This window comes from Thermomyces lanuginosus (assembly GCF_041956635.1).
Source record: "Thermomyces lanuginosus strain ATCC 200065 unplaced genomic scaffold VTN49scaffold_27, whole genome shotgun sequence".
Taxonomy (NCBI): Eukaryota; Fungi; Ascomycota; class Eurotiomycetes; order Eurotiales; family Trichocomaceae; genus Thermomyces; species Thermomyces lanuginosus.
The window spans coordinates 943,481-966,502 of record NW_027192361.1 but is presented as its reverse complement, the minus strand read 5'-3'; the positions used below and the strand labels follow the sequence as shown (position 1 = coordinate 966,502).

The 23,022-nt window shown below is 51.5% G+C and overlaps 10 protein-coding genes across 10 annotated transcripts; 7 read left to right on the top strand and 3 right to left on the bottom strand.

Annotated features, from left to right (window-relative positions):
* Positions 1–1,272: 1,272 nt before the first annotated feature.
* VTN49DRAFT_2589 (uncharacterized protein) lies at positions 1,273–2,427 on the top strand (the record flags this gene model as incomplete). Its single annotated transcript, XM_069410330.1, has 3 exons — positions 1,273–1,431; positions 1,489–1,878; positions 1,939–2,427. 3 exons carry the CDS (start codon positions 1,273–1,275, stop codon positions 2,425–2,427), a joined length of 1,038 nt encoding a protein of 345 aa, XP_069269147.1.
* A 1,005-nt stretch (positions 2,428–3,432) lies between these two features.
* On the bottom strand, positions 3,433–6,330 carry VTN49DRAFT_2588 (uncharacterized protein; the record flags this gene model as incomplete). Its single annotated transcript, XM_069410329.1, has 4 exons — positions 3,433–5,250; positions 5,309–5,670; positions 5,731–6,181; positions 6,241–6,330. The coding sequence occupies 4 exons, from the start codon at positions 6,328–6,330 to the stop codon at positions 3,433–3,435; spliced, it is 2,721 nt and encodes a 906-aa protein (XP_069269146.1).
* Positions 6,331–8,795: 2,465 nt separating this feature from the next.
* VTN49DRAFT_2587 (uncharacterized protein) lies at positions 8,796–9,088 on the top strand (the record flags this gene model as incomplete). Its single annotated transcript, XM_069410328.1, has 2 exons — positions 8,796–8,865; positions 8,922–9,088. The coding sequence occupies 2 exons, from the start codon at positions 8,796–8,798 to the stop codon at positions 9,086–9,088; spliced, it is 237 nt and encodes a 78-aa protein (XP_069269145.1).
* Positions 9,089–9,292: 204 nt separating this feature from the next.
* On the bottom strand, positions 9,293–10,686 carry VTN49DRAFT_2586 (uncharacterized protein; the record flags this gene model as incomplete). Its single annotated transcript, XM_069410327.1, has 2 exons — positions 9,293–10,614; positions 10,671–10,686. The coding sequence occupies 2 exons, from the start codon at positions 10,684–10,686 to the stop codon at positions 9,293–9,295; spliced, it is 1,338 nt and encodes a 445-aa protein (XP_069269144.1).
* Positions 10,687–10,818: 132 nt separating this feature from the next.
* Positions 10,819–11,115, top strand: VTN49DRAFT_2585 (uncharacterized protein; the record flags this gene model as incomplete). Its single annotated transcript, XM_069410326.1, has 1 exon — positions 10,819–11,115. The coding sequence occupies one exon, from the start codon at positions 10,819–10,821 to the stop codon at positions 11,113–11,115; it is 297 nt and encodes a 98-aa protein (XP_069269143.1).
* Positions 11,116–13,062: 1,947 nt separating this feature from the next.
* VTN49DRAFT_2584 (uncharacterized protein) lies at positions 13,063–17,150 on the top strand (the record flags this gene model as incomplete). The annotated part of the gene is made up of 5 exons (XM_069410325.1): positions 13,063–13,099; positions 13,149–13,287; positions 13,339–13,623; positions 13,683–14,290; positions 14,347–17,150. The coding sequence occupies 5 exons, from the start codon at positions 13,063–13,065 to the stop codon at positions 17,148–17,150; spliced, it is 3,873 nt and encodes a 1,290-aa protein (XP_069269142.1).
* A 531-nt stretch (positions 17,151–17,681) lies between these two features.
* Positions 17,682–18,123, top strand: VTN49DRAFT_2583 (uncharacterized protein; the record flags this gene model as incomplete). Its single annotated transcript, XM_069410324.1, has 3 exons — positions 17,682–17,716; positions 17,784–17,959; positions 18,065–18,123. The coding sequence occupies 3 exons, from the start codon at positions 17,682–17,684 to the stop codon at positions 18,121–18,123; spliced, it is 270 nt and encodes an 89-aa protein (XP_069269141.1).
* Positions 18,124–18,614: 491 nt separating this feature from the next.
* On the top strand, positions 18,615–18,952 carry VTN49DRAFT_2582 (uncharacterized protein; the record flags this gene model as incomplete). The annotated part of the gene is made up of 2 exons (XM_069410323.1): positions 18,615–18,691; positions 18,757–18,952. 2 exons carry the CDS (start codon positions 18,615–18,617, stop codon positions 18,950–18,952), a joined length of 273 nt encoding a protein of 90 aa, XP_069269140.1.
* A 607-nt stretch (positions 18,953–19,559) lies between these two features.
* VTN49DRAFT_2581 (uncharacterized protein) lies at positions 19,560–19,919 on the top strand (the record flags this gene model as incomplete). The annotated part of the gene is made up of 3 exons (XM_069410322.1): positions 19,560–19,597; positions 19,665–19,678; positions 19,732–19,919. 3 exons carry the CDS (start codon positions 19,560–19,562, stop codon positions 19,917–19,919), a joined length of 240 nt encoding a protein of 79 aa, XP_069269139.1.
* An 859-nt stretch (positions 19,920–20,778) lies between these two features.
* Positions 20,779–22,827, bottom strand: VTN49DRAFT_2580 (uncharacterized protein; the record flags this gene model as incomplete). Its single annotated transcript, XM_069410321.1, has 2 exons — positions 20,779–22,042; positions 22,097–22,827. The coding sequence occupies 2 exons, from the start codon at positions 22,825–22,827 to the stop codon at positions 20,779–20,781; spliced, it is 1,995 nt and encodes a 664-aa protein (XP_069269138.1).
* Positions 22,828–23,022: the final 195 nt, after the last annotated feature.

Below are 23,022 nucleotides of genomic sequence, written 5' to 3'. Positions count from 1 at the left end.
TTGGCTCTTTACTGGGTACTGTACACTCTGCATTTGATCACAATCATTATTTATAACATACCCCGTGGAATATTGTCGCTAGAAATACTGATCCTGTAATTCCAACTCTACTTTTTTGGTGTACGAAAAGAAATGTAACTACTATGGACTATCGAATTTCTCGCCGTCCTGGGGGTTGATTTAGCATCGTACCCAAACTTACCACTGCGGGTCACGCGCGTTACCAGGTAACCCCGGTTTAGGTTATCTTAACCTGCGGAGTCTTTGCCCTAAAATTGACCTATGGCATTCCGGCATTTGATACTCGTATTCAGGAACACCAAGGCACCACCATCGTCGTATCTTTCCAGTGGCTTGTGAAGGATCTAGAAACTATCGGTCTCTTCGAGAGTCATTGTCAACTGGTGAACATTTAAGCTGTGGCATTGAAGCAATGCTGCACAGCAGAACCTATACTTTCCAAGTGCTATCAAGAGCAAGAAGGGACATGGATGTGAAACCCTACTAGCCTGTTAGATGTATGTGTGTGTGTGTGTGTGTGTGTGTGTGTGTGTGTGTCCGATGCAAAATACGACCGTCAAAACGTAGTTCAGTAGACCCTAGCGGTTTTGATGAGCTCATCTGACGCTCATCCAACCGCTGGGTAGGTAGATTGTCGCTGTGAGCTCACCCTGCAAGATTCATAATCAAAGTAGTTTGATATCGCAAGTTTGGTCATTGTATTTGCCTAACTTTTGCATCAACATGATGAGGAAATGTTCGGAGTACGGAGTTTGTGTACGTTTTCGAACAATTGCTCGTATCCCATCCTCGGAGTTAGTGACAAATGCACACATTGAGACACATACATCAGATCTCCTTCGCGATGCAACAAACTGAGCGTCCTCGTGAATCGCGTAATCGGCCATTATTAATCAATGCAGCAAGATGGGCCCTACGCCCCAAGGATCGGAGAAAACGGTGATCGGTTTCTCGACCCTCTCGAGCTATCGCGTGTCACCATTTTCTTCATTCGGTAAATACATGGTACTTTGTATATGATCTTCAAGCTCTCCAAATTATTAATGCTTGAAGCAGTAAATCCGGGGGAATGGACGGACTCATTGATCTAATCTCCGTGAAGTCGATCTAATCTCCATGGTTTTTCAGAGTCATGTCTTCAGTATATAAACGAGAAGTGACCGGTGGTCAGCGAGGCCCAAGTCAAGAACGCATTAAATCAAGCAAATCAGGAAATTCTACCTTCTTAGGCGCAAAGAACAACTCGCAACAATGGCTCCTACAACGACAAAGCAGTGGATTTTCAAGGGCACCAACGGCTTCGACGATCTCGCCTTCACCGAAGCCGAAATCCCGCCGGTTGCTGAGAATGATGTCCTGGTGCATCTGCGTGGGGCTTCGTTGAATTATCGTGATTTGATTATTCCAAAGGTGTGTTGGACCCTCTTCCTCCTCTGTTTTTGTCCAACCGGCTAATGACTTGGTTAGGGCTTGTATCCCTTCCCCATCAAATTCCCCGTTGTTGCCGGCTCTGATGGTGCCGGTGAAGTCATCGCCGTTGGGTCCAAAGTCACTCGATGGAAGCCCGGGGATCGAGTGGTGACGCTGTTCAATCAGAGTCACTACTACAACCCCATTGATCCCATTGCCGTCAATTCGGGCCTTGGCGGGGCTCTGGATGGCACTCTACGCCAGTATGCCGTGTTCAATGAGAATGGCCTTGTGCGGGCCCCGAGTAACCTGAACTATGTCGAGGCGGCAACGCTCACCTGTGCCGGTCTGACGGCTTGGAATGCGCTCTTTGGAGGGAAGCCACTGAAGCCTGGCCAATGGGTGCTAGTGCAGGGGACTGGTGGTGTCAGCATTTTCGGACTCCAGGTTCGTCTCTTTTTTTAAGTACCTAGGATTGAGGAATAGTAATTACTGACAAGGAATCAGTTCGCCAAAGCCGCAGGCGCCCGAGTCATTGCAACCACCTCGACAGCCGAAAAAGCCGAAATCCTCAAGAAACTCGGTGCCGACCACGTCATCAACTACAAGGAGGACCCCAACTGGGGCGAAACCGCCCGCAAGCTCACCGACGGTGAGGGCGTGGATCAAATCCTCGAGGTGGGCGGTCCCCAGACGCAAGAACAGAGCATCAAGGCCGTCCGGTCGGATGGGGTGATCAATATCATTGGCCTCCTTGGTGGCGTGGAGCCCAAGGGTGACGCACGGATTATTCATGCTTTGTGGCACCTTTGTACCTTCCGAGGGGTGTTTGTCGGTCCGAGGGGCCAGTTTGAGGAGATGGTGAGGGCGATCGAGGCGAATGATATCAAGCCTGTGGTTGATAAGGAGGTGTTCCCACTGGAGAAGGCGAAGGAGGCTTTTGAATACATGGAGGCGCAGCGTCATTTCGGCAAGGTTGGAATTGCAATTGATTAATATCGTTACTGGGGGGATTTATATGTAGTTGGCTACGAAATCCTGAATCGAGAGGGTTCTTTTTGGCTTCTTAGTTAGCTTTGCTTGCGTCCAACATTCATAAGGTCTTAACTGACACTACTATCCTTAGCACTTCTACCCTTCTAGGACCCATATCTAAACACACAACAGGACAATGGTGGTGTCTGAAGGCTAGGGCTGGGTCCACACGTGACCATCATTTATTCTCGTCATCTGGGGGGCATCAATGCTAACATTGGTTTACCTTTGTTAGCCGTGGAGAAACACTTTGACGTCTTCAAGAACAGATTGTGATACATTTTCAAGAACAGCCAGTCATACAGTTGCTCCCTCGCTATTGACAAACCAAACATAGCCGGACAAGCTGACAGAGCGAATTACGATTGAGCTACTTTATCTTAGACGAGATCCAAGAAGTCAGTCAATGGAATACTTGATATTTTACCGTTCATGTACATACATTACAGTTGAATCAAGGGTAATGTTTATTTTAACACAGCCGAGGAAGCTGTATGTGTTGTTCTCATGGCTTTTGGAGTTCCGAAACCTAATGAGACGGATTTGATATATTCTAGCTGGTAGCCTCGCACGACGAAACGAATTCTACGGATCAAAGAACGATAAAACGTGAATGGCTTCATTCAATAAGTATCCCACATCTATCAACAGTTCATGGTCATACGATTGTCATGTTTCATTTAATCACTTGACAGACATTTCAATTCAACGACAGTAACACAAACAAAAAACAAAAAAAGCTTGCGAAGAGGGTTTGATAACATTTAAAAAAAAAGAGAATAACAAAACAAATCGACTCTACATTAATCTAGGATACAAGCCGGACGGAACCGTGGGGATTATATAACACATACGTGAACCGACGAGCAGCAGCGAGCGAGATTGCAAGGAGGTACAATCTGCTGCGCAAAAAGAAATACTCGTTTGTCGTGTGTCGCTTCGTAACTCCCCTTCGGCTCTCGGGTTTCATCGTCTCGCACAGCAGCACATGATACCCGTCTTGCCCAGGAACCAGCATGCACCAATGAATCGAACCAGCGACAGCGCAGCCGTGGCATACAGCAACGAAGAGAAGAACTTGGAGGTCCGCTCGGTGGCCCGATTGGTGAAGCCGAACTTGTCCATACCCTCACTGGTGATGCAGACGGCCAACAGGGCGTTGGAGAACATCCATGCAGTGACCAGCTTGGTGCGGAAGCTCTTGTACGAATCCTCGAGCGTGCGTTCTTCCTTCTCCGGCGGCGGCACATACGGCGTCAGCGCCCGCTTCACGGTTGCCTCGAACTGGCTGTCGATATCGGCCTGCGGCTTGTCGATTTCTTCGACCACGGCTCCCTTGCCATCCGCATCCTTTTGCGTTTGTGCTGACGGCAATGCATCGGCCTTGTCCGAACCCTTGGTACCCCAGGACACATCGTGCCAGTTGCAGAACGCATACACGTTCAAGATGTTGATGTACGACGACATGATCAGGAGATAGGCCGGGAAGGACGTGAACATGTGCCATGGATCCATGTACATGAACGAGGCCACGAAGTAGAGACCGAAAGTGGCACCCAGCGCGATGATGATGATACCGGCACTCGACGTGGAGAAGAACGATTTCAAGAATCCTCCCAAGCCATGTTGGGTATCGAAATCCATCGGCGCTGATCCGGAGAACGCGTGCACGACCAGGTACATCGAATCGAGGATGATGTAGATCTGGACAAGGCCAAAGAACACAAACGACATGATGTACGTGTGTTTCGAGCCCTTTGGCCGGTTACCCAATGCCAGAATGAACTGCAGCAGCAGCACGGCCAGATAACCGTACTTGACCACCGTGTTGACAATGGGCGTGGCTTTGTTGCCAAAGGGGAAGGCCTTGTTATTGTTCGACGAGCCAGGGGTGCCGACCAGGTCCATGATGACGGAAGTCGTCAGCCAGTAGGCAGCGAGAGCAAACCAGGTCAGAATCTGCTGGGCAATGTTGTAGATCAACTGGATATGGAAGAAAAACATGCGCACAATGTTGTGACCGCTCTTGTACATCCGGCCGAAATGCATCAGCGAGTAAATACTAGCGGCGAAGGAACCGTTCAGCCAACGACGACGCTGGGAGATGAATTCGGGAGCACCTTCGGGCACATCGGTTTCGGCCTTGGAGGCCTTGACATACGACAGGTGCCACTTGGAACCGGCCTTGGCGACCAGTTCGAAGCAAAGAATACGGTCCTCGGCCAAGAACATGTTCTTCTTGAAGATGTTCATGCCCTCGATACCCTTCTTGCCCAGCTGCTTCGACAGAGTGTGGTCACCGTGGAAGTACTGCTCCAGCGGCCGACCCATGATCGCACGGAACCGGTAGGCCGAGAAAGCACCGGGCAACACACTGACGTATCCGAACGCACTCTCCAGGGGCTTATCGAGAATGTTGGAGATCTTATACTCGAAGTTCTGGGCGGCGACCAGGGGGTTGATCAGGTTCTTCCAACCCTTGCCAAGCATTGCGTGGATTTCACCGCAAGCACCGCCGAGATCCTTGTCGTTGTAGAAAGCCTCCCACAGAGCCAAAAGCGACTTGTGGCCGGGCTTCGTACCAGCATCGATCAGGATGCAAACCTCGGGGTTCAGGATTCGGCCAAACGCATTAAAGAGCCATCGGTGAGAGTTGATCTTCTTGCTGTTCTTCTGCTTCAAGCAGAAGATCATCTGCACCGGGGGCAGAGTGCTGGGACCATCATCAGTGGGGCGAATGAGTTGTTGGTTGGGCGTGACGGAGAGCTGCGTAGTGTACTCGAACTGTTGCCTCGTTAGTCGAGCCGTCGCTAATCAAGGTAGGAGAGGGAGAAGCACATACAATGTGCGCCACGGTCTCTTTTCCGTCAACGTCCTTTTTCATGACACCATCCTGGTAAACGCCAATCGTGGCAAGGACATCGAGCGTATCCTTGTCGCATGGGTCGATACCGTCGAAAACCAGAGCGACGACGATCTTCTGCCATGCCGGGCCGCCCTTGTTCCAGAATTCCGACTTCTTCAGATTGACAATGTCGCGGACGTTTTGCATGACACCGTGCAGCGTCCGCGCAGTCAGCGTCTTATCTTCGTTGTAGTAGGTAATGGCAATCAGCAGCTCCGTGTGCCGATTGTACATGGCCGGCCGCAAGTTGTAACCGTTATGCAGCGTGAACTCGTTCGGGTCGCAGGTCGCAGCGGTGTCTGGCAGAAACGCCTTCGTCAGTGTTCAGCGTCAGGAATATGTTTTGAAATCGAACGTACATCGCATGTGCGTGAACTCCTCGCTGCCGCCCTCGAGATCATTGCGGTACTTTGCCTGAATCGCATTCTGAATGGCACTGGGCACGGGGTAGTCGACACTCAAGACTGAGCCTTGCACCAGCTTGACCTTTCGGGTCGCGTAGCGGCGCAGATTCCCGCCACCACCGCCAGGCGCCTGCCGCTGGCGCCAAGCCTCGGTCGACGAGGTCTCGCTGCGCGCATAGGGAGACGCAACGCGTCCCGGCACGCCGAAAGCCGCGGCCGGGTTGTCGCTGCCCTGCTGATAGGGATCCTGGTAGGACGTGTTAGAGGGGTTGGTCGCATAGGACTCGGTGAGACTGTATCGCGAGACAGGACGCATTGGGGACGCGGAGCGGCTGTGAGGATCCTCGAATGGTCCGTTGAAGGGACCTTGATTGAGCAGAGACCGAGAGGCTTCATCGTCTCCGTACTGCAGGAGACGTCAACAAATCACACACACCGCGTCTCGTGGTAGAAAAAGACACTCACATTGGAATGGGACAAGTCCTGCATATGATGGGCATCATCGCCATAGGGCGAGGGATTGCCCGTTGGCGAATGGGAGCCCTGGTACGCCATGGCGGGCAGACGGGCAGATGATCACAGGGCCGCAGAGAGTCTTCTTGGTCGGCAGACAAAGAATGACGAACGTGTCAACGGCAAAACCAGGGCAACGTGCAACAGGACTCAATCACGGCGGCGGTCAAAGAAGCATGAACCGAGAAACAACAAACACGCTTCGGACGGAAACAAAGCCGCCAGGGCTCAGGGGGAGGCACGCAGACGAGAAACGAACCCGCCGCTGGCCTCTGGAGAAGACGCGATGGAGGAGAAGAAAGAAGATCCTGGGGGCAGGATCGATGGGGGGGAAACGAAAGAGCTACAGCCGTGAAAGAGTGGTGTTGATGTTGGCCTTTTTTCTTAGGGGGAATTTTCAATTTTTTTGGTCGTTTTTCTCCTCTCCAGAGATGAAGAAGCGGTTAGTCCTAAGAGGGAGACTAGACAGAGCTGACTGTGGCTTGGTTGGTCAGAAGGGGGTCCAGGTGGCTGCTCAGCTCTATTTCCGGCAGTTGACAATGCGCTTTGTCCCGATCGGGAAACGCCACGGCCTTAATTTTTCCCAGAAGAGCAACCCGCAACCTAACCGCCTCCCGCCCAGCTGAAATCTGGAGATTTGCGTCAAGAACAGGTCTGCTTGGTTCGTATTGATCCCGGGGCCAGGCTGCCACGTGATAAACCCCGTCTGTGGTGCTGCTGGAATTCAGCGATCAGTTATTTTCCCAGTGCAGTCCGGACGAGGGCTCACTTGCCGGCCAGAGGCACCAGACGGGCCACAAATGAGTCGCTACGGTTCCTGGACAGAGTACCCGTTTAGTACGGTACCATACGTGTTGTCTTGGGCTCATGATTGGTGGGTGCGACTTGAAACCGCGATGCCTCCACGTTTGGCTGGTGGAACTCAGGGCAGCGAGGCAAAATTACCCTCTGTTCTGGGAGTGTAATTACGCGTTGTTGACGGACTCTCGTCCTCCGTCCGAGGGATTCCTCTCCTGGTCCGAGTTTTGCGAGTTCTGGCCAGGGAGAATACACAATTCACTCTGACTAATTCACCGAGTCGGACGACGAATCCCTCCTCGCGGTGGACTGCGCAGAAGGTGTGAATTCCTTCCGTTCTTCTGGATTTTTGCTCGAGTTTCACTTGGGGCCGACAACTTCCCGAGAGGGAATGGTATACGTACACATTGTCAGACCCAAGCCTCGCAGCCAATGAGACGGCCACTTTCGTAACCAAGGTGACTGTACGTGATTCAATACGTGGATGTGCCCATCCATTCCAGACATGCAAGAGGTTTGGTCACGCTGTCCAAGCACCATCGAAGTGGTGCGGCTGTATTTCAGTCAGAACTGGTGACATCCATCTGGCCGCTGTTGATTCTCATCTGTTGATGATCGTTGATGGACGCTGAATTGAATGCCATGGACCAAATACTCAAGACATACCGACAATCACACCGAGAATCAGCGGTGGACAGCTAAAAATAGCCGCAGCTGGAGCCCACCAGCCGCACCCCAGTCTTGCCTGGATCTCCACCCAACAGACGCAAGACGCCTTTGACAGTTAATTTCTGCAAGGACCGAAGACCCCCAGCCAGCAGAGGGACAAAATCGTCTCGCTTGCAGCTGTGCAGTTTCAGGATCACCACAAACTTTACGGGCAGCAAAAGAAACGAGATCGCGGTCGGACAGGGAGGAGCCGAGGGAGAAAACATCCGAATGATCTGATAACTGATCGAACGATCGGAAAATCATCAGCCATGAGCCATCTAGATACTAGTCGGCGCACATCAGGATCGATCCGCAGTGAGCTTAACCGTCTACGGGAAGGACTCATGAAACGCAATTGAAAAATCTGCAACGCTACAAGACTGGCTGGATAGAGTTGATTCCAGGAAAACTTGTAGAGGATGCCAAAATCATACCCAAGGATGGCTGGTGTGCTATTTGTTTTTTTTTTATTAGTTTTTGCTGACCATGCACAGTCTTCTCGGTGCAAAATGCCAGTTGATGGGATCATGTACAGAACCTATGAACCCGAACAAAATATGCCACTCCAAGCAATGCATATAGAGAATGAACAGGAGGCTGAGCCTACTGATCCTTTCATGGCTTCTATCAATAAAGTAGAGCTTTATCGAATACCACTGCTTGGATGTCTCATTCCAGACGAGCTCATTTCATCAGAGATCTGTCGCGAGTCGGAGGCCGGCATTGACTAACCGGGAAGTTAGTCTAGGCACTTTCAAGGCTCATCAGATGAATGTTCAGCTGCTGGCTACTACCTCATCCAGTACTCCGTACTCCCTGTGCCGATGAGAAATAAAGAGCGGTGAGGTGAACAACTCAACAAGAACGGATATTACCTGTTGGAAGTGTGGATAAGGAATCGACTAAATTGAGAAGTACTGTCTACGAAATGTTGAACGCAGAGGAGCCTCCATAGTCAAGTTGCATATCTACAAGTCTATTCGCAGGCATCCTCGGCTATGAATGCTTGCTTCGACAATCCAGTTGCTCACACTGCAAGTGCTCCTCCCCAGCGCAATGATTCGAAATGTGCTAAACAGCCTCACAAATCGCGAATGACCAATTCAGATAGTCCATACGGACAGATTCAATTCCATTCATCCTGCTGATAATACATACTCGTACTGGCGACCAGTTCGCAACAGGATTCGATCTGGTTCAAAATCACGTAAATAAAGGACAAAAGACATTGAAAATGTCAAGCGACTCGAGTCGAGTTCGCTGGGGAATCAAAGAGGATAAGAGAGAGTAAAGGGGGAAAAAAAAATAACACCATGAAGTTTCTCCGCCTGTCCCATTCCGTTCCGAAACTGCCAAAGTTCAACAACAAGAAACTCAGCAAATCCAGCACGAAACCACAAAAACCCGGTAGCAAAATTGTACACATGAAAAAAAAAAAAAGGAAAACCGTCGTAAAGTAGAGAGGAAGCGGTAGACTCCAGACCGCATCGATCCACTATTTGACTTCGTGCTCGTCGGAAAAGGGACTCTGCGCTCGGTCTCGCGCCTGATTCTCTTCGGCCAGTCGGTGCAAGCCCGCACCTAAGCGTTGCCGGTGAACGGAATCCGATTTGTGGTGACCGCTGGATCGTCCCGAAGACACGGCACTGTTATCGTCTTTCAGGTCGGTCGAGGCCGTCGATGCCGTTGGCGACGCGAGAGCGGAGCTAGCCTGGTCCGCAAACGGACCTGCATCGTCCGTCAGTTGGATGACCACCTCGGGAGCGTCTGCGGAGGCTGTTCGAGTGTGCGAGTTCACATGCCTGCTCCTGCTTTCGCTGTCGGACTCGCTCTCGTCCGAGGAGGAGTCGGAATCAGATGACGAGGATTCCTCGTCGAGCTGCTGTGCACGCGTGTGCGAAGCCGCAGACTCGCTGCTGCTGCTGCTGCTGCTGCTGTTGGTGGATCGATCGGCGTCGGACTTCTTCCCCGTCTCCTCGGTCACGGTCGACACTTTGGGTTGGCCGGGCCTCGTGACGTTGACCGGGCGCGCAATCATCGACCGGGCGACAATTGTGCTGCCGCCTTCGGCGACGAGGCCCGCTTTCCTCAACTGGGCATCGGTGATGGCCGGAACCGCCGGCGCATCCATGGTACGAATTGATTGCGCATCGGTCGGAGTGCTGGTGCCGGACTTGACGCTGATAACAGCCGCCTTCCCACGCATCGCCTGCTGCGCAGGCACGGGACTGACAATGGCATCGCTTCGGTAGATGGTTGTTGCCACGCTGCTGCGGGCCAGGCTGGTTGCAATGCTGTGGCGATCCAGCGAATACTGCGAGTTTCGAAGATCGGCAGGCACGAAGTAGTGTTGGTCGGGCTGCGAGGGGGCAGAAGAACCGGGGCGGTTCGTGAGGCCGGGAATGTAGGCAATTTGGATGACGTTGGACGCTCGCGTGAAGACTGTCGATGCAATTGACTGCATCGACCGTGGCCGTTGACTTGCTTGCGCCGCAGCAGTCTTCTCTTGCTCGAGGATGGCGCTGCGTTTCTTCCGGATCACGAACCACCATATTAGGAAGGTGACGATGCCGATAAAGGCCAACCCTCCAATCACGCCTCCTGCGATCGCCCCGGCATTGCTACCCGAACCACCCGTATTGGTCGATGTCCCGCCGTGGATATCGGAGTTCTTGATACATGTTGTTGTGGGACACTGATTGCACGATCGACTGATCTCGGTACAGGTCTCATCCGGACCGCAGTTGCACTTGGGCGGCTCGTCGGGACAGGGAATGCAGCGCCGGAAGAGCGATCGGCGCGCAAATTCCATCATGACTGTACTGAGGTCAGTACGGTGTCTCACAACGTAGAAGGATCGCAACGTCACATACTGTCTGGTGAATCCATTGTGACGGCAGGGGTGAAGATTCGACTCCACAAAAAGATCCTGGATACCTAGGGTGAAGATAAAGAGCGACAAGAATCAAACAAAGAGAAAAGGTCGAGTCGGTCAACGACTCGCGATAACAGAATGAGTGAATGGACAAAAGCAGTCAATGCACCACGACAGCCCAATCGACACGGAAGTCCCCTTTACGGCGAAAGGAGTCTGTCGCGACACAAATATCCGAAGAGTTCAACGGGGTCCAGGCTGTAGAAACCGTTGGTCCGCCCTGGTTCGAGATGGGTTGGCCACGCTTCACGGATCAGGAACCATGGTCTCGCAGCGCAGCCATCGACTCAGAATCGGGGCATCGCAGTGACAGTCGCGATGATCCGAGAACGTTAAATCGGTCGGGGGAACAATGGGGGGTGTTGGAAGGGGGGGAGAGGTAGAGACAGGGACGGGAACGGTCAGCCGGAAGTTATGTATGGCAAAAGATAATGGCGTGGCTAAAGAATAAAGTAAGTAATTAATCTGAACGAGTGACTGGGAAGAAAGCAAGAGGAGGGAAAAAAAAGAGACGGACTTCTTTGACAGGTTGCGGGTGCGGAGGAAACGGTGCTGGGCTCTGGCAGAGGCGAGGCGGGTCGGCTGCAATCAAAAAGCTGACGCTAAAATCCTTAGGGCGACACCCCCTGATTCCTGCCAAGTGGGCGGAGGGACCACGCCAGCTGCAAAAATGCGAGACACGGTTTTTGCAACGAAATTGCGTCTCAGATGGTTTGCCAGTGAAGCAGCAATCTTACATGATGGTCCAATCATCCGTTTCTGATTGTCTCCTTGTTTGGCATCGCATTGTTCATTGGCCCGATTAATTACTAGTTTCAATAGTCTGTTACGCGGAATCTTACACTATGTAAATTGCATGCCATGGACTTCACGGCTTGCCCACCCTCCGAGCCCACCGAGCAATCTGGACTCTGGACTCGTGGTGGTGTGCCGTTGACTCGTGCTCGGCAGAATTGGCTGACAGACACTGCCAGTCGGCACATTAAGGCACCAGCCAGGGCTCTTGGCTCTCAGCTCGGATCCCTGATGGATTTTTCTGTTGGACCCGACTGGGAAACGTGTCCCTTGCGAGATTGGATAGGAATTATCGTCCCCATACCTGCCCATATTCTCTTCTCAGCAAAAATTCGGAGGGTGTGCATTCTCGTATATTCAAACCACTTCTTGCCGGAATATTCGCCGGTTTGACTCCTTGCAACTTCTTGGCCGCGTGTTGACTTGTGCCCGCAATTCCCGCGTTTGCATGGGGCCACTTCTCGTAGTGCCATGATCAAACGTGTCCCTGGTGCTATCCTCTTTTGGGCAACGACCAGCACTGATCTCATAGGGCTGTGGCAGTGAAATATTCCGCGTCTTTCCCGGCTGAGTTAGGCTAGTCTGCGCTCTTGGATGGCGTACGTAACCCTGTCCAATAGCAATATGAAAAGGGTGACGAGTCATTATTCAGCCAACCACAGCGTCCGCTCATGGTGACAAGCACGGCCCTCGATCGCGATTCGCTGCATGCGTGCAACTCAATCTTGCCGAACCGATCTAGAATCACTGAATCAGTGTCCTTGCTGCCTCAGGCTCTCAGGCATGGATCGGTGCACGGTCCAAGGCATGCCATGGCATGTCCTCGGGAAGCTGAGAAATTCCAACAAAATTCTCGTGGAGACCGATGACGATCATCCGTTGGTGCCATGGGTCACATTCAACTCTTGACATACGGGGGACATTGACAATCTAGACTGGTACTGCATCTCACAGCAGGCTACGTTAACGAAACATTCAGTACTTAGTCCCTACGAGTGGCCGAATTGCCAATTTGGATTGCCAGAATCTCAAATTGTTAATTACGGAGAACTACGGAGAACCGGCTCTGTGGCCAGAGGAACTTGGTCCTGGGACCATGTGCAGGCCAAAAGAACAGGGGTTCCACAGCTCAAGGCCCAGGGGTTTTTCCCTGCACAATACAGAGTATATAGTGCGCGAGCAGAGCTGCAAACCTCGATTTACTGGTGAAGAGGTGCATTGTTGATAGAGATACATGCCAGCCTTATCTCACGAGGAGCGCCTCCTAAATAGGAATTACGATCACGCCATCGAGGCTTATCAGAACATCATGGATAAAGTTAGCCAACAGAATTGGTGGGTTCGTGCGGAGACACGCATCCGCGTACTACAGTACACACAGAGTAGCGGTTTGTTCGTAAGCCCTGTTCAACAAAGATGTTTGGACGATCAAAGTAGGCCGACAGCCCTCTCGCTGGCTTAAACTCTTGTTTTGCGGGGTATGACGATTGAGATACATAACCGAGTGACTCGTGAATGTGAATCACGATAAGAGGATGGCTTCGCAAAATCTACTAAGAATCCTCTCTCTTGGTATGGTTCACCGGCTTCGAGTCCTTGGGTCTGGCTAACTTCAGTTGAGACGGGGGAGGGATTCGTGGCCTCTCAAGCCTCCTTATTTTGGAGAGAATCATGGAGAAAATACGGGAGAGCGAGGGTCTTCGAGACGTACCCCGTCCATGTGAACAATTTGACTTGATTGGGGGCACAAGCACGGGAGGGTGCCGTACTTCCTTTGATCTGTCCAGCAGAGCTGGCTGACACAAACTCAGAATCATTGCAATACTGCTTGGCAGGCTGGGTATGAGTGTCAACGATTGTATTAAAGCATATCGAAAAATCGCCCAGCAGGCCTTTACTCAGAAGCGGACTTCGTGGTTTCCACAATCCTCTGGAGCTTTCTCTGCCAAAGCCCTCGAAGACGCGATCAAACAGACAATCAGAGAATTTTGCCCAGAAGCGGAATGCGTAGTTCGCCGAGATCATGGTCAGTCAACTTCTGAAAGTTGCTCGCATGCGGATACAATGCCTTTTCGGAACACTGAATGCACAAGGACGTGAGTCAACGAGCCTACAGACAGAAACGGTGGAACACGAGCTAATGATTTCATGATAGAGTGGTCTTAGCAATCACAAAAGACAACCTTGATGCGCTACCGACGCTCTTCACAACGTACGATACAACCACTGCCCTGGATTCCTGCACCATTTGGGAGGTTGCACGTGCGACATCAGCAGCGGTTAGTTTCTTCAAGCCGATCAGGCTAGGGCGCGATCGGGTCGAGTTCATTGATGCTGGCTATGGATACAATAACCCATGCGAGGTTCTCATCGAGGAAGGCCAACGGTTGTTTCCGAATCGCACCCAGATGTGCGTCCTCAGCATTGGCACCGGCCTGGGCGATGTCGTCACTATCAAAGACTCCCGACGTTCCATCATAAAAGCATTGAAGCAAATGGCTACTTCCACCAAAAAGGTGGCTGCCAAACTTCATAATCGGTTTGGTGATGTTGGCCAGTACTATCGATTCAATGTCGATCAAGGGTTGCAAGACATCACCTTGTCAGATTGGGAGGAAGCCAGCAAAGTTTCTGCTCACACTCGTAACTATCTGGCTGAGAACGAGAGCACTATCCAGAGATTTGTCGATAGCCTCCTTTCCAGAGGAGTTGAAATGCCTGTCCAAAACACGGATTTCAAAATTTTAGCAGAGAGGAAAGCAGGTTAGTGATTCTGTAGTCTAAATTCTCTCCAGATGCTAATCAGTTTCAAACTGCAGGTCCCGCCCATTTTGCTGTGCCGTTCGGGAGAAACAAAGGCTTCATCGGCCGCGAATCAATCATGGAACGGCTTCTTTCGTTGATACCACCCAGTGTAGAAGAAGATGACTGTCAATGGACAGCAATCGTTGGACTTGGTGGGATTGGAAAGACGCAGGTTGCCCTGGAGGCTGCCTTTCGGGTCCGTGACAGCCATCACGACTGTTCTATCTTTTGGATCCCCGCCGTAGATTCTTCCAGTTTCCAAAATGCCTACAGAAAAGTCGGCCAGCTGATGAAAATTGATGGAATCGATGAAAAAGATGCAGATGTCAAGAAGCTTGTGAAGGCCGCTTTGGATGAAAGTACGGCCAGCTGGCTCCTGATTATTGACAACGCCGACAATACAACGCTTCTCTTCGACAATGATACAGGTCTCATCAACTATCTTCCATTCAGCCGAAACGGCTCCATTCTCTTCACTACCCGGAGCCGCGAGATCATAAGCAGGCTTGATATCCCAGAGGCCAATGTTGTTACTGTCGAGGAAATGAGCGAAAATGAAGCGCTGGAGCTCTTGAGAATCAATTTGCACGAATCCCAAATGCAAGATATGGAACACACAAGAAAGCTCGCTGAATGCCTTGGTTACCTGCCTCTTGCTGTGCGGCAAGCGTCTGCATACATGGCAAAAACACGGATATCGACATCAAAATACCTAGATCTTTGCCGGTCAAGCGACAAGAACATGATTGAGTTGCTAAGCAGAGACTTTGAGGACCGACATCGTTATAAAGAGGCAGACAATTCCATCGCCACGACTTGGTTCATAACATTTCGCAACATTGAGGACAATTATCCCCTGGCTGCCGATTACCTGAAATTCATGTCCTGTCTGGCTCATAAAGGCATTCCACGAGCTTTGCTCCCTCCAGAGGAAAGTGTAAAAATGGAGGAGGCAATGGGAGTTCTGAAAGCGTATGCATTCATTACGGAGCGAGAAGAATGCAACACTTACGATATGCACCGACTGGTTCAACTTGCGACATTGAATTGGTTGAGAGAAAAGGGGGACCTGAGTAAATGGCCCACAAAAGCATTGCTGCAGCTTATAAAAGCTTTTCCGGTTCCTGAACATGAAAACAGAGATATATGGATGGGATACCTTTCACATGCACGGCACGTTCTAGAGTTTGAGAATATGATCGAATACCCGGTGACCGTGAGCGACCTTATTCTAATGGTCGGCTTCAGCCTTGATTATTTGGGCCAGTATCGAGAGGCCGAGACAATGTATCGACGGGCGCTAGAGATCAGGGAGAAGGTACTGGGGCCAGAACATCCAGACACCCTCGCGAGCGTCAATTATCTTGGATTATCCCTTGTCAATCTGGGCAAGTATGACGCGGCCGAGGCAATGCTTCGGCGCGCACTAGAAATCAGAGAGAAATTGCTTGGTTTTGAGCATCCAGAGACCCTGGAGAGCGTCAGCAACCTTGGATCAGTCCTGTCTCGTCTAGGCAAGTTTGATGAGGCCGAAACAATGCATCGGCGGGAACTAGAAGCCAGGGAGAAGGTATTAGGCCCTGAGCATCCTGATACTCTCAACAGCGTCAACAACTGCGCAGTAGCACTCTTTGATCTGGGCAAATATGATGAAGCCGAGGCAATGCATCAGCGAGCGCTACATATGAGGGAGAAGATGTTGGGGCCTGAGCATCCAGACACTGTCAACAGCATTATCGACCTCGGATTAACCTATTACGGCCTGGGCAAATATAACAAAGCCGAGTCAATGCTTCGGCGGGCGCTGCAAATCCAGGAGGATGTGCTCGGTTCTGAGCATCCAAAGACCCTCGAGAGCATGAGCAACCTTGGATCAGTTTTTTCCCGTTCGGGAAAGCATAATGAGGCCGAAAGAATGCATCGGCGGGCACTACTGATCAGGGAGAAGATGCTGGGACCTGAGCACCCTGATACTCTAAACAGCGTCAATAGTCTTGCGATAGCCCTCTCTGATCTGGGCAGGTATGAGGAAGCTGAGGCAATGCATCAGCGGACGCTACATATAAGAGAGAAGGCACTTGGATCTGAACATCCAGACACCCTAAAAAGCGCCAACAATCTTGCAATAGTTCTTCTTCATCTTGGCAAGTATGAGGAAGCGGAGTCATTGCAGCGGCGAACGCTAGAGATCAGGGAGAAGGTTCTGGGACCCGAACATCCAGAGACTATCAGCAGCATCAGCAGCCTTGCAGTAGTGCTTTCTCATCTGGAGAAGTACGAGGAGGCTAAGGCAATGCATCAACGGGCGCTACAGATCAGGGAGAAGACGTTGGGGCCTGAGCATCCGGACACCGTCGACAGCATTAACAACCTTGGATTAGCTCTCTATGATCTGGGCGAGCATAACAAAGCCGAGACAATGCTTCGGCGGGCACTAGAAATCGAGGAAAGGGTGTTGGGGCCTGAACATCCCGACACTCTAAACAGCGTCAACAACCTTGGGTTGATCCTTCTCGAAATGGGAAGGTATGATGAAGCGGAGGCAATGTATCGACGGGCATTAGAGGTCAGAGAGAAGTTGCAAGGGCCGGAAAGTCCGCATGCTCTCATCTGCTTCAGTAGTATCGGCTTACTTCTCGAGCGTCAAGGCAATTATGATGAGGCAGAGGTGATGTTTCGGCGGGTGCTGGATGGCCAGCTGAAAACACTGGGACCAGGGCACCCGCACACCCTCGAAAGCCTCGAGAGGCTCACGTCAGTACTCGAAAAACAAGGGAAATACGAAGAGGTCGAGGCGATTCGCCAAAGGCTGAACTAGCCATACTCATTCAACATGGTGGAAATAGCAAGTGCTCTCATATGCTGTTTTCCCGAGTTTCATGGATTCGACTGAAGATTTGTCATCCTTTGGTCATCACTTGAGTGATACACTCGCGACCGCTCTGAGATTACAAACATATTTTTCAACCGCCTAATTTGATCGTCGATTGACCTTCTTGTGAGCAGATAGGTGTTAACCATGCTCCTGTTGCGAACGGAGTCCAACATCGTTTTGCTGTTGGTTAATTCCATTGACCGGAGGCAAAATCTCAACCCTAATCCATGTCGCAAGGCGAGTGAATAGCCAAGGGCCGCTATTGGAAGCCACAGAGTGGTTCCCTCCGTCTGACGACACCCATGTCCGCAGCCTCTTCGCATTTGGTGAGCAATTCTCGGAATACACGAGAGGATCCAATTTACAAATTATCCCATCGTCGTGCGCTATCCCGTTCTGAGAGCGGGTGAAATACTCTGTACTACGAGTGGGAAATTCCCGGAGGGACAACGCACGTCGTGCAAGCAGTTTTAGATGCTGATTCGATTCTGGTTATTAAATTATGCACAGTCTGTCACCTGACGGAGCTAGCTCGGGTACCGATCATTGATCCATGGCATGAGGCTCGTGCATCAGAGAGTTTCCAAGGGAATCCGGGGAGAAACCGACCATCGTCATTGTACCATGGCACTACTTTTCGATCCACGAGGCGTCCTTTCTGGGTCTCAAAAGAGTCCGCTACAGCCTATACGTCATGACGACCTTGTTGTACACAGCATCATTGGTGCTGGTCTCTCACGGCCTCGGCTTCTGTACGTGCAACTTGGGCCAATCAGAAAATCCACTGATTTTCAGTGGCCGTATGGATTGCTTCTCATCCCGCAATTTCTCGTGTTTGACTAACAGGGGGTGTGCAGCTGAACAGGGTTCATATATCATGCAATATGGAATTGGCCAACAAGTCAACACTGATTGACCGCTCCGTGGCCGGAGACCACCTACTCAAGTGTACAGTACGACGGACAACACTCACGGCAATGGCCAGACTGCGTTGATTAACAAGATACTCAAATGCCAGGGCTGTTTGAAGTTAGGAAAGGTGCAGCAATTATTCTTGAGTTGCAGTATGGCAAAATTGCAGACAAACCAGTCAAGCCAGGTACCTGCTGTGTTTTGGCTCGCACTATAAGCCGTGCTAGCCAGAAGGGAAAGATTCTGCGAAATGCCACGGTCGCCAGGATCTTTTCGCCTCCAATGCGGCTTGGGCCAGCCAGCAGAGTACGGGTACGGGCTAGTGAAGATCCTTGCCGTCTACTTCAACGCTAAGCCAAGGCGGAGCAAAGGATCGACGATCCCTGTACCCCGGCCTGCGGGGCAGGATCGAGAACACGGAATGGCAATAGCCCTACTACGGCCGGTCCCCGCACACCTTGGCTAGAATGATCGACAACTTTGACGATTGGAGGAATGTCGAGAATACGAGAATGGAAACACCATTATTGGGAGCATTTGCTGCTGGGAGGACCACATTGTTTACCTAAGTAGTAAGTTTCACCGTCCATGCAAGGGTTTTAACTCGCCTGCTGCTTAACTATTGGCTACGGAACAGCGGGAGCCAGGTACCATATGCAGATCCCTCCATGGAGGTCCATGGCTTCAGCAATGAAGTTCAATTGAGTCTCTATGTGGTCTCGAAGCACACAGCAAGCAAGGAGCAAGTATTTGAAATTGATATGCCAAGACCATCGGCTGCAGCTCAACTGCGCCTCCAATGTCTTCCGTTGACTGCCAACGCTGTGGTGTGATGATGCAGCTTTGATTCTGTTGGGGATTTTCCGCCACGACAAAGGACATAGGAGCCTGGCCGATGACGACCGAATACGAGCTGCGCGGCCATCAAGGGTTGACAATGGAACTTCGGCGTCCTAAAGTGCATACTATTGATGTAACGCAGCATCATATTCTCGGACTGCGAAGCTGAACGCCTCGAGATTGTTGAGGTTTGATACGAGGAGCTTGTGTCGATCGGTCGTATTTTGGCTGCTCCGCAGAGCTCAGAGCGTGAAAGCAATGAAGTCATCGAGCCGGCTGAGTTGCAGATACGAGCGGGATTCACACCATTGGCAAACGAAAGATGCAGAGGAAGCGTACCTTCGACGTAACCTCGTCTTTTGTGATGTTTGGATTGGCCGCTTTACTTGTTTTTCGTCCCTCCAGAACATCCAGTCCATCCGATTCCAACATATACCCCGAATGGAAGGCAGCGTACGAGGTCGAGGGCATAAATAGGGCCATTTCTCCCTCTCTGAACGCTCCTCAACAGCAACAGCAACAAAGTCGATCGATCAGAAGAGCAAGCTTCACTCTGCTATACTCATCTTCAACACTTGCAATCCTCAACTACCTGCCAAAATGAAGTTCTTCACTACCATCGCCGTCGCTCTCCTTGGGTACGTACTTGATCACGCTCCGCCATGTATCAGGAGAAAGTCGGAACTAACATTGATCTTTCCTTAGTCTTGCTGCTCAGCGTTAGTTCGGTTTGTTCCCTATTTGCCTTCCTTGCTGACAGCTTTTACTCCAGAGGCCATTGCTGCGCCAGCTGAAACGGTCGAGACAGTTGCGCCCGTTGAGGAGCGCGCAATTGGCTGTGCCCAGCAGGGAACTCCAAGCAAGCCCGCCATTTGCGCCAAGCCCAACTGCCCGTCTGGCTACCGCAGCGTCTTCTGGGACTTCGGCTGCCCTGATGGCTCCTGGAAGTGCTGCATCTAAAGTGCTTCGTCGGATACGAACACCCCTTTTTGGGCCTTATCTGTGCGCGACATCCTCGATGTGACTCGAGGAAGACTTGGTGGATGATTTGTCGGGGAAGTCGTGGTGATGAGAGGACGTTGTGGTGGATGCTGTTTTCATTCCTTTGGAACAATACAAGCCATGCTTAGCAGGTACATATTGAGCTTCCGATGTACTTACCCACTAGCCAACCAATGAACTAAGCTTGGCTTGAGAAATCCATCCATCTTTCGATGTAGCTGTACGAGCAAAAGTGCTACAACTTGAGATAAACTTCGACCAAGGAAAGCGGCCGCAAAACGGTTGCCGGACTGCCCCAGCCACGTGGGGCTCTTGGCTCTCCCTAAGAACGGAGGCTAAGGAGCGCCAAGCCTAGGCCACACCTTCTCTCGCAAGAGTCGCAATTGGCCCATCATTGCCAGCGTAGTATCGCTCAGGTAGATAAAGCAGAAGAATTTATGGCAGGGAGACTGACTGGTAAAGGGAGAAGCCCCTTGACTCCATCTCCGAGGTACTGTGGAAACCACTTGTCGAAGTCTGCGGGTAGAAACCGGATACTCTACGAGTATATTTCGGTGTGCAGTAGGAAGTACCTGCGGGGGAAAGTAATAGATCAGGTGACTGTTGGACAATTCAGATAAGGTCCCCCAACGCCGCGGCTGCAGTTGGTTATGTCCTACCATTGGTGATGGCAAACGGAAACACTATGTATGCATGCTACTCGAACTTGATTAATTCTCTGAGAGCACGTACAACTATATCCTCTATGTACATATCCACGGAGATGCCGACATGCGGTGTTATACATATTGTACATGTGGTTGTGGGTAGCCGGAGGCTACTTGGCAAGAAACGCCTGATAGGCAGACTGGTCAATTACCACGTTGCCTATGGCATTAAGTCGTTTGCGGCCTTCTTTCTGCTTCTCCAGCAGTTTGCGTCGTCGTGTGATGTCGCTAGCGTGCAGCTTGGCTAGAACATCTTTGCGGTACGGTTTGATAGTCTCGCGGGCCACAATGCGCCGCCCCACCGCCGCCTGGATCACGATCTCAAACATCTGCCGCTCAACGTGTTCCTTGAATTTGGTCACCCATTGGCGGCCTAATCGATCCACCTGGCTATAATGGACGATCCGGGACACCGCATCCACGGGCTTCTTGTTCACTAGTAGTTGCAGCTTCACGATGTTGCTGGGCTTCCACCCCGCATCCTCGTAGTCCATGCTGGCGTAGCCCTTGGTTGAACCCTTGAGTTTGCCGAAGAAATCATCCACCAGCTGCATCAACGGGATCTCATATTTGAGAATAACCTGCGACGATGTAAAGTATTCCAGGCTCTTTTGTACTCCGCGATTCGCCTCGCACAGCTCGATCACGCGGCCAAGGTACTCGTCCGGAAAGGTCAGTGTTGCCAGCACACATGGCTCCAAAACCTCCTGGACACGCAGGTGGAGTGTTTCTTCGTCTGGAAAGTGGACCGGGTTGGTAATGGTCTCTTCCCTGCCGTCCTTGTAGATCACCCGGACCGGAACAGTGGGAGGCGTGATCAAGATCTTGGTGCCGTACTCGTGGCGCAGACGGTCTTCGAACACCGAGCAGTGCAGGGTGCCCAAGAAACCAAGCCGGAACCCAGCGCCCAGGGCCTCTGACGATTCTTTCTGGACTGTGATGCTGCGGTCATTCAAGATCAACTGGTTGATGCTGTCCTCCAGACGGTCAAAGTCATCCACATCGGTTGGATACGCAGCCACAAAGACCATCGCCTTTGGCTCTTCAAAACCCGGAAGTGGCTCCACCTCTTTCTCACAGCCAACTCGGGTGAACGTGTCCCCAATTTTGGCTTCGTTGCTACGTTTCATGCCTGGATTGAAGTAGATGTAGCCCACTTGGCCGGCACGGAGAACACATTGCGGCGTTTGCTCTGGGTGCATGATGCCAACTTCACCCACGGTGTACTTCAATCCCGTAGCGAACGAAACTACATGGTCACCAGCTTTGACCTCGCCATCGAAGATCCGAACGAGAAGAATAACGCCTTTGTACGTCGAATACCAAGAATCTACCAAGAGCATGCGCAGGGGTTTCTTGCTATCTCCGACAGGACTGGAGTTTGTCAGTATGGACAGTACTACAGCCAGGGCGATAATCTCCACTTACGCGGGGATATTTTCTACCACCGAAGGCAGGATTTGGTCGACATTCAGTCCTGTCTTTGCCGACACAAGAACCGCCTTACTGGTATCCAGCTCGAATGAAGTCCGCATCTGCTCGAGCGCCCGTTCTGGTTCGGCCGATGGCAAGTCAACCTTGTTGATCACGGGGATCAGCTCTAAACCCTGCGCGAAGGCCAGGTAGAAGTTGGCGACAGTTTGAGCCTGCACTCCCTGACTGGCATCAACGAGAAGCAAAGCGCCTCCACAACTGGCGTAGCTGCGCGACACCTCCGCGCGAAAGTCCACATGGCCCGGCGTATCGACAAGATGGAGCAGATAGTCTTCGCCCTTGTAGTTGTATAACATCGTGCAGGTCTGCGCCTTAACAGTGATTCCTCGTTCACGCTCGACGTCCAGCTTATCGAGGACTTGATGATTTTCTCCGGGTTGAATTGTGCCGGTGAGTTCCAAAAGCCGGTCAGACAGCGTGCTCTTGCCATGGTCGACGTGGGCGACGATACAGAAATTCCGATACCGCTCAATTGGAATCGCCGCAATGCGCTTCTCAAGGTCGGAGAGCGTCTTTGCCGTCTGGGCCTGTCTGGCCAGCCTGGCGACCGAAGAAGTGAACAACCGGCGTTGTTCAGACCACTGAATGGGACGGGGTGGTAGCCCAGAAACTGGGTACCGAGTTGATGTACTCAGCCATCGCAGCACTTGCCGGCATCCTCGCATCGAGATAGCTGCATTCGGCGTAACCCGACAGAGTACAGGCGTGTAGACTCAGAATTGGCGATCTATGAACACAGAAAAGTGATCCTGGCTTGATAATTTTTAGACGATCCGCTCCGCAAATTAGCCAATTAAATGTAGCGATCTACGTCTGGGCTATTTTTGGGCCAATCACATCCAGGGAATCGTCTCATGGGA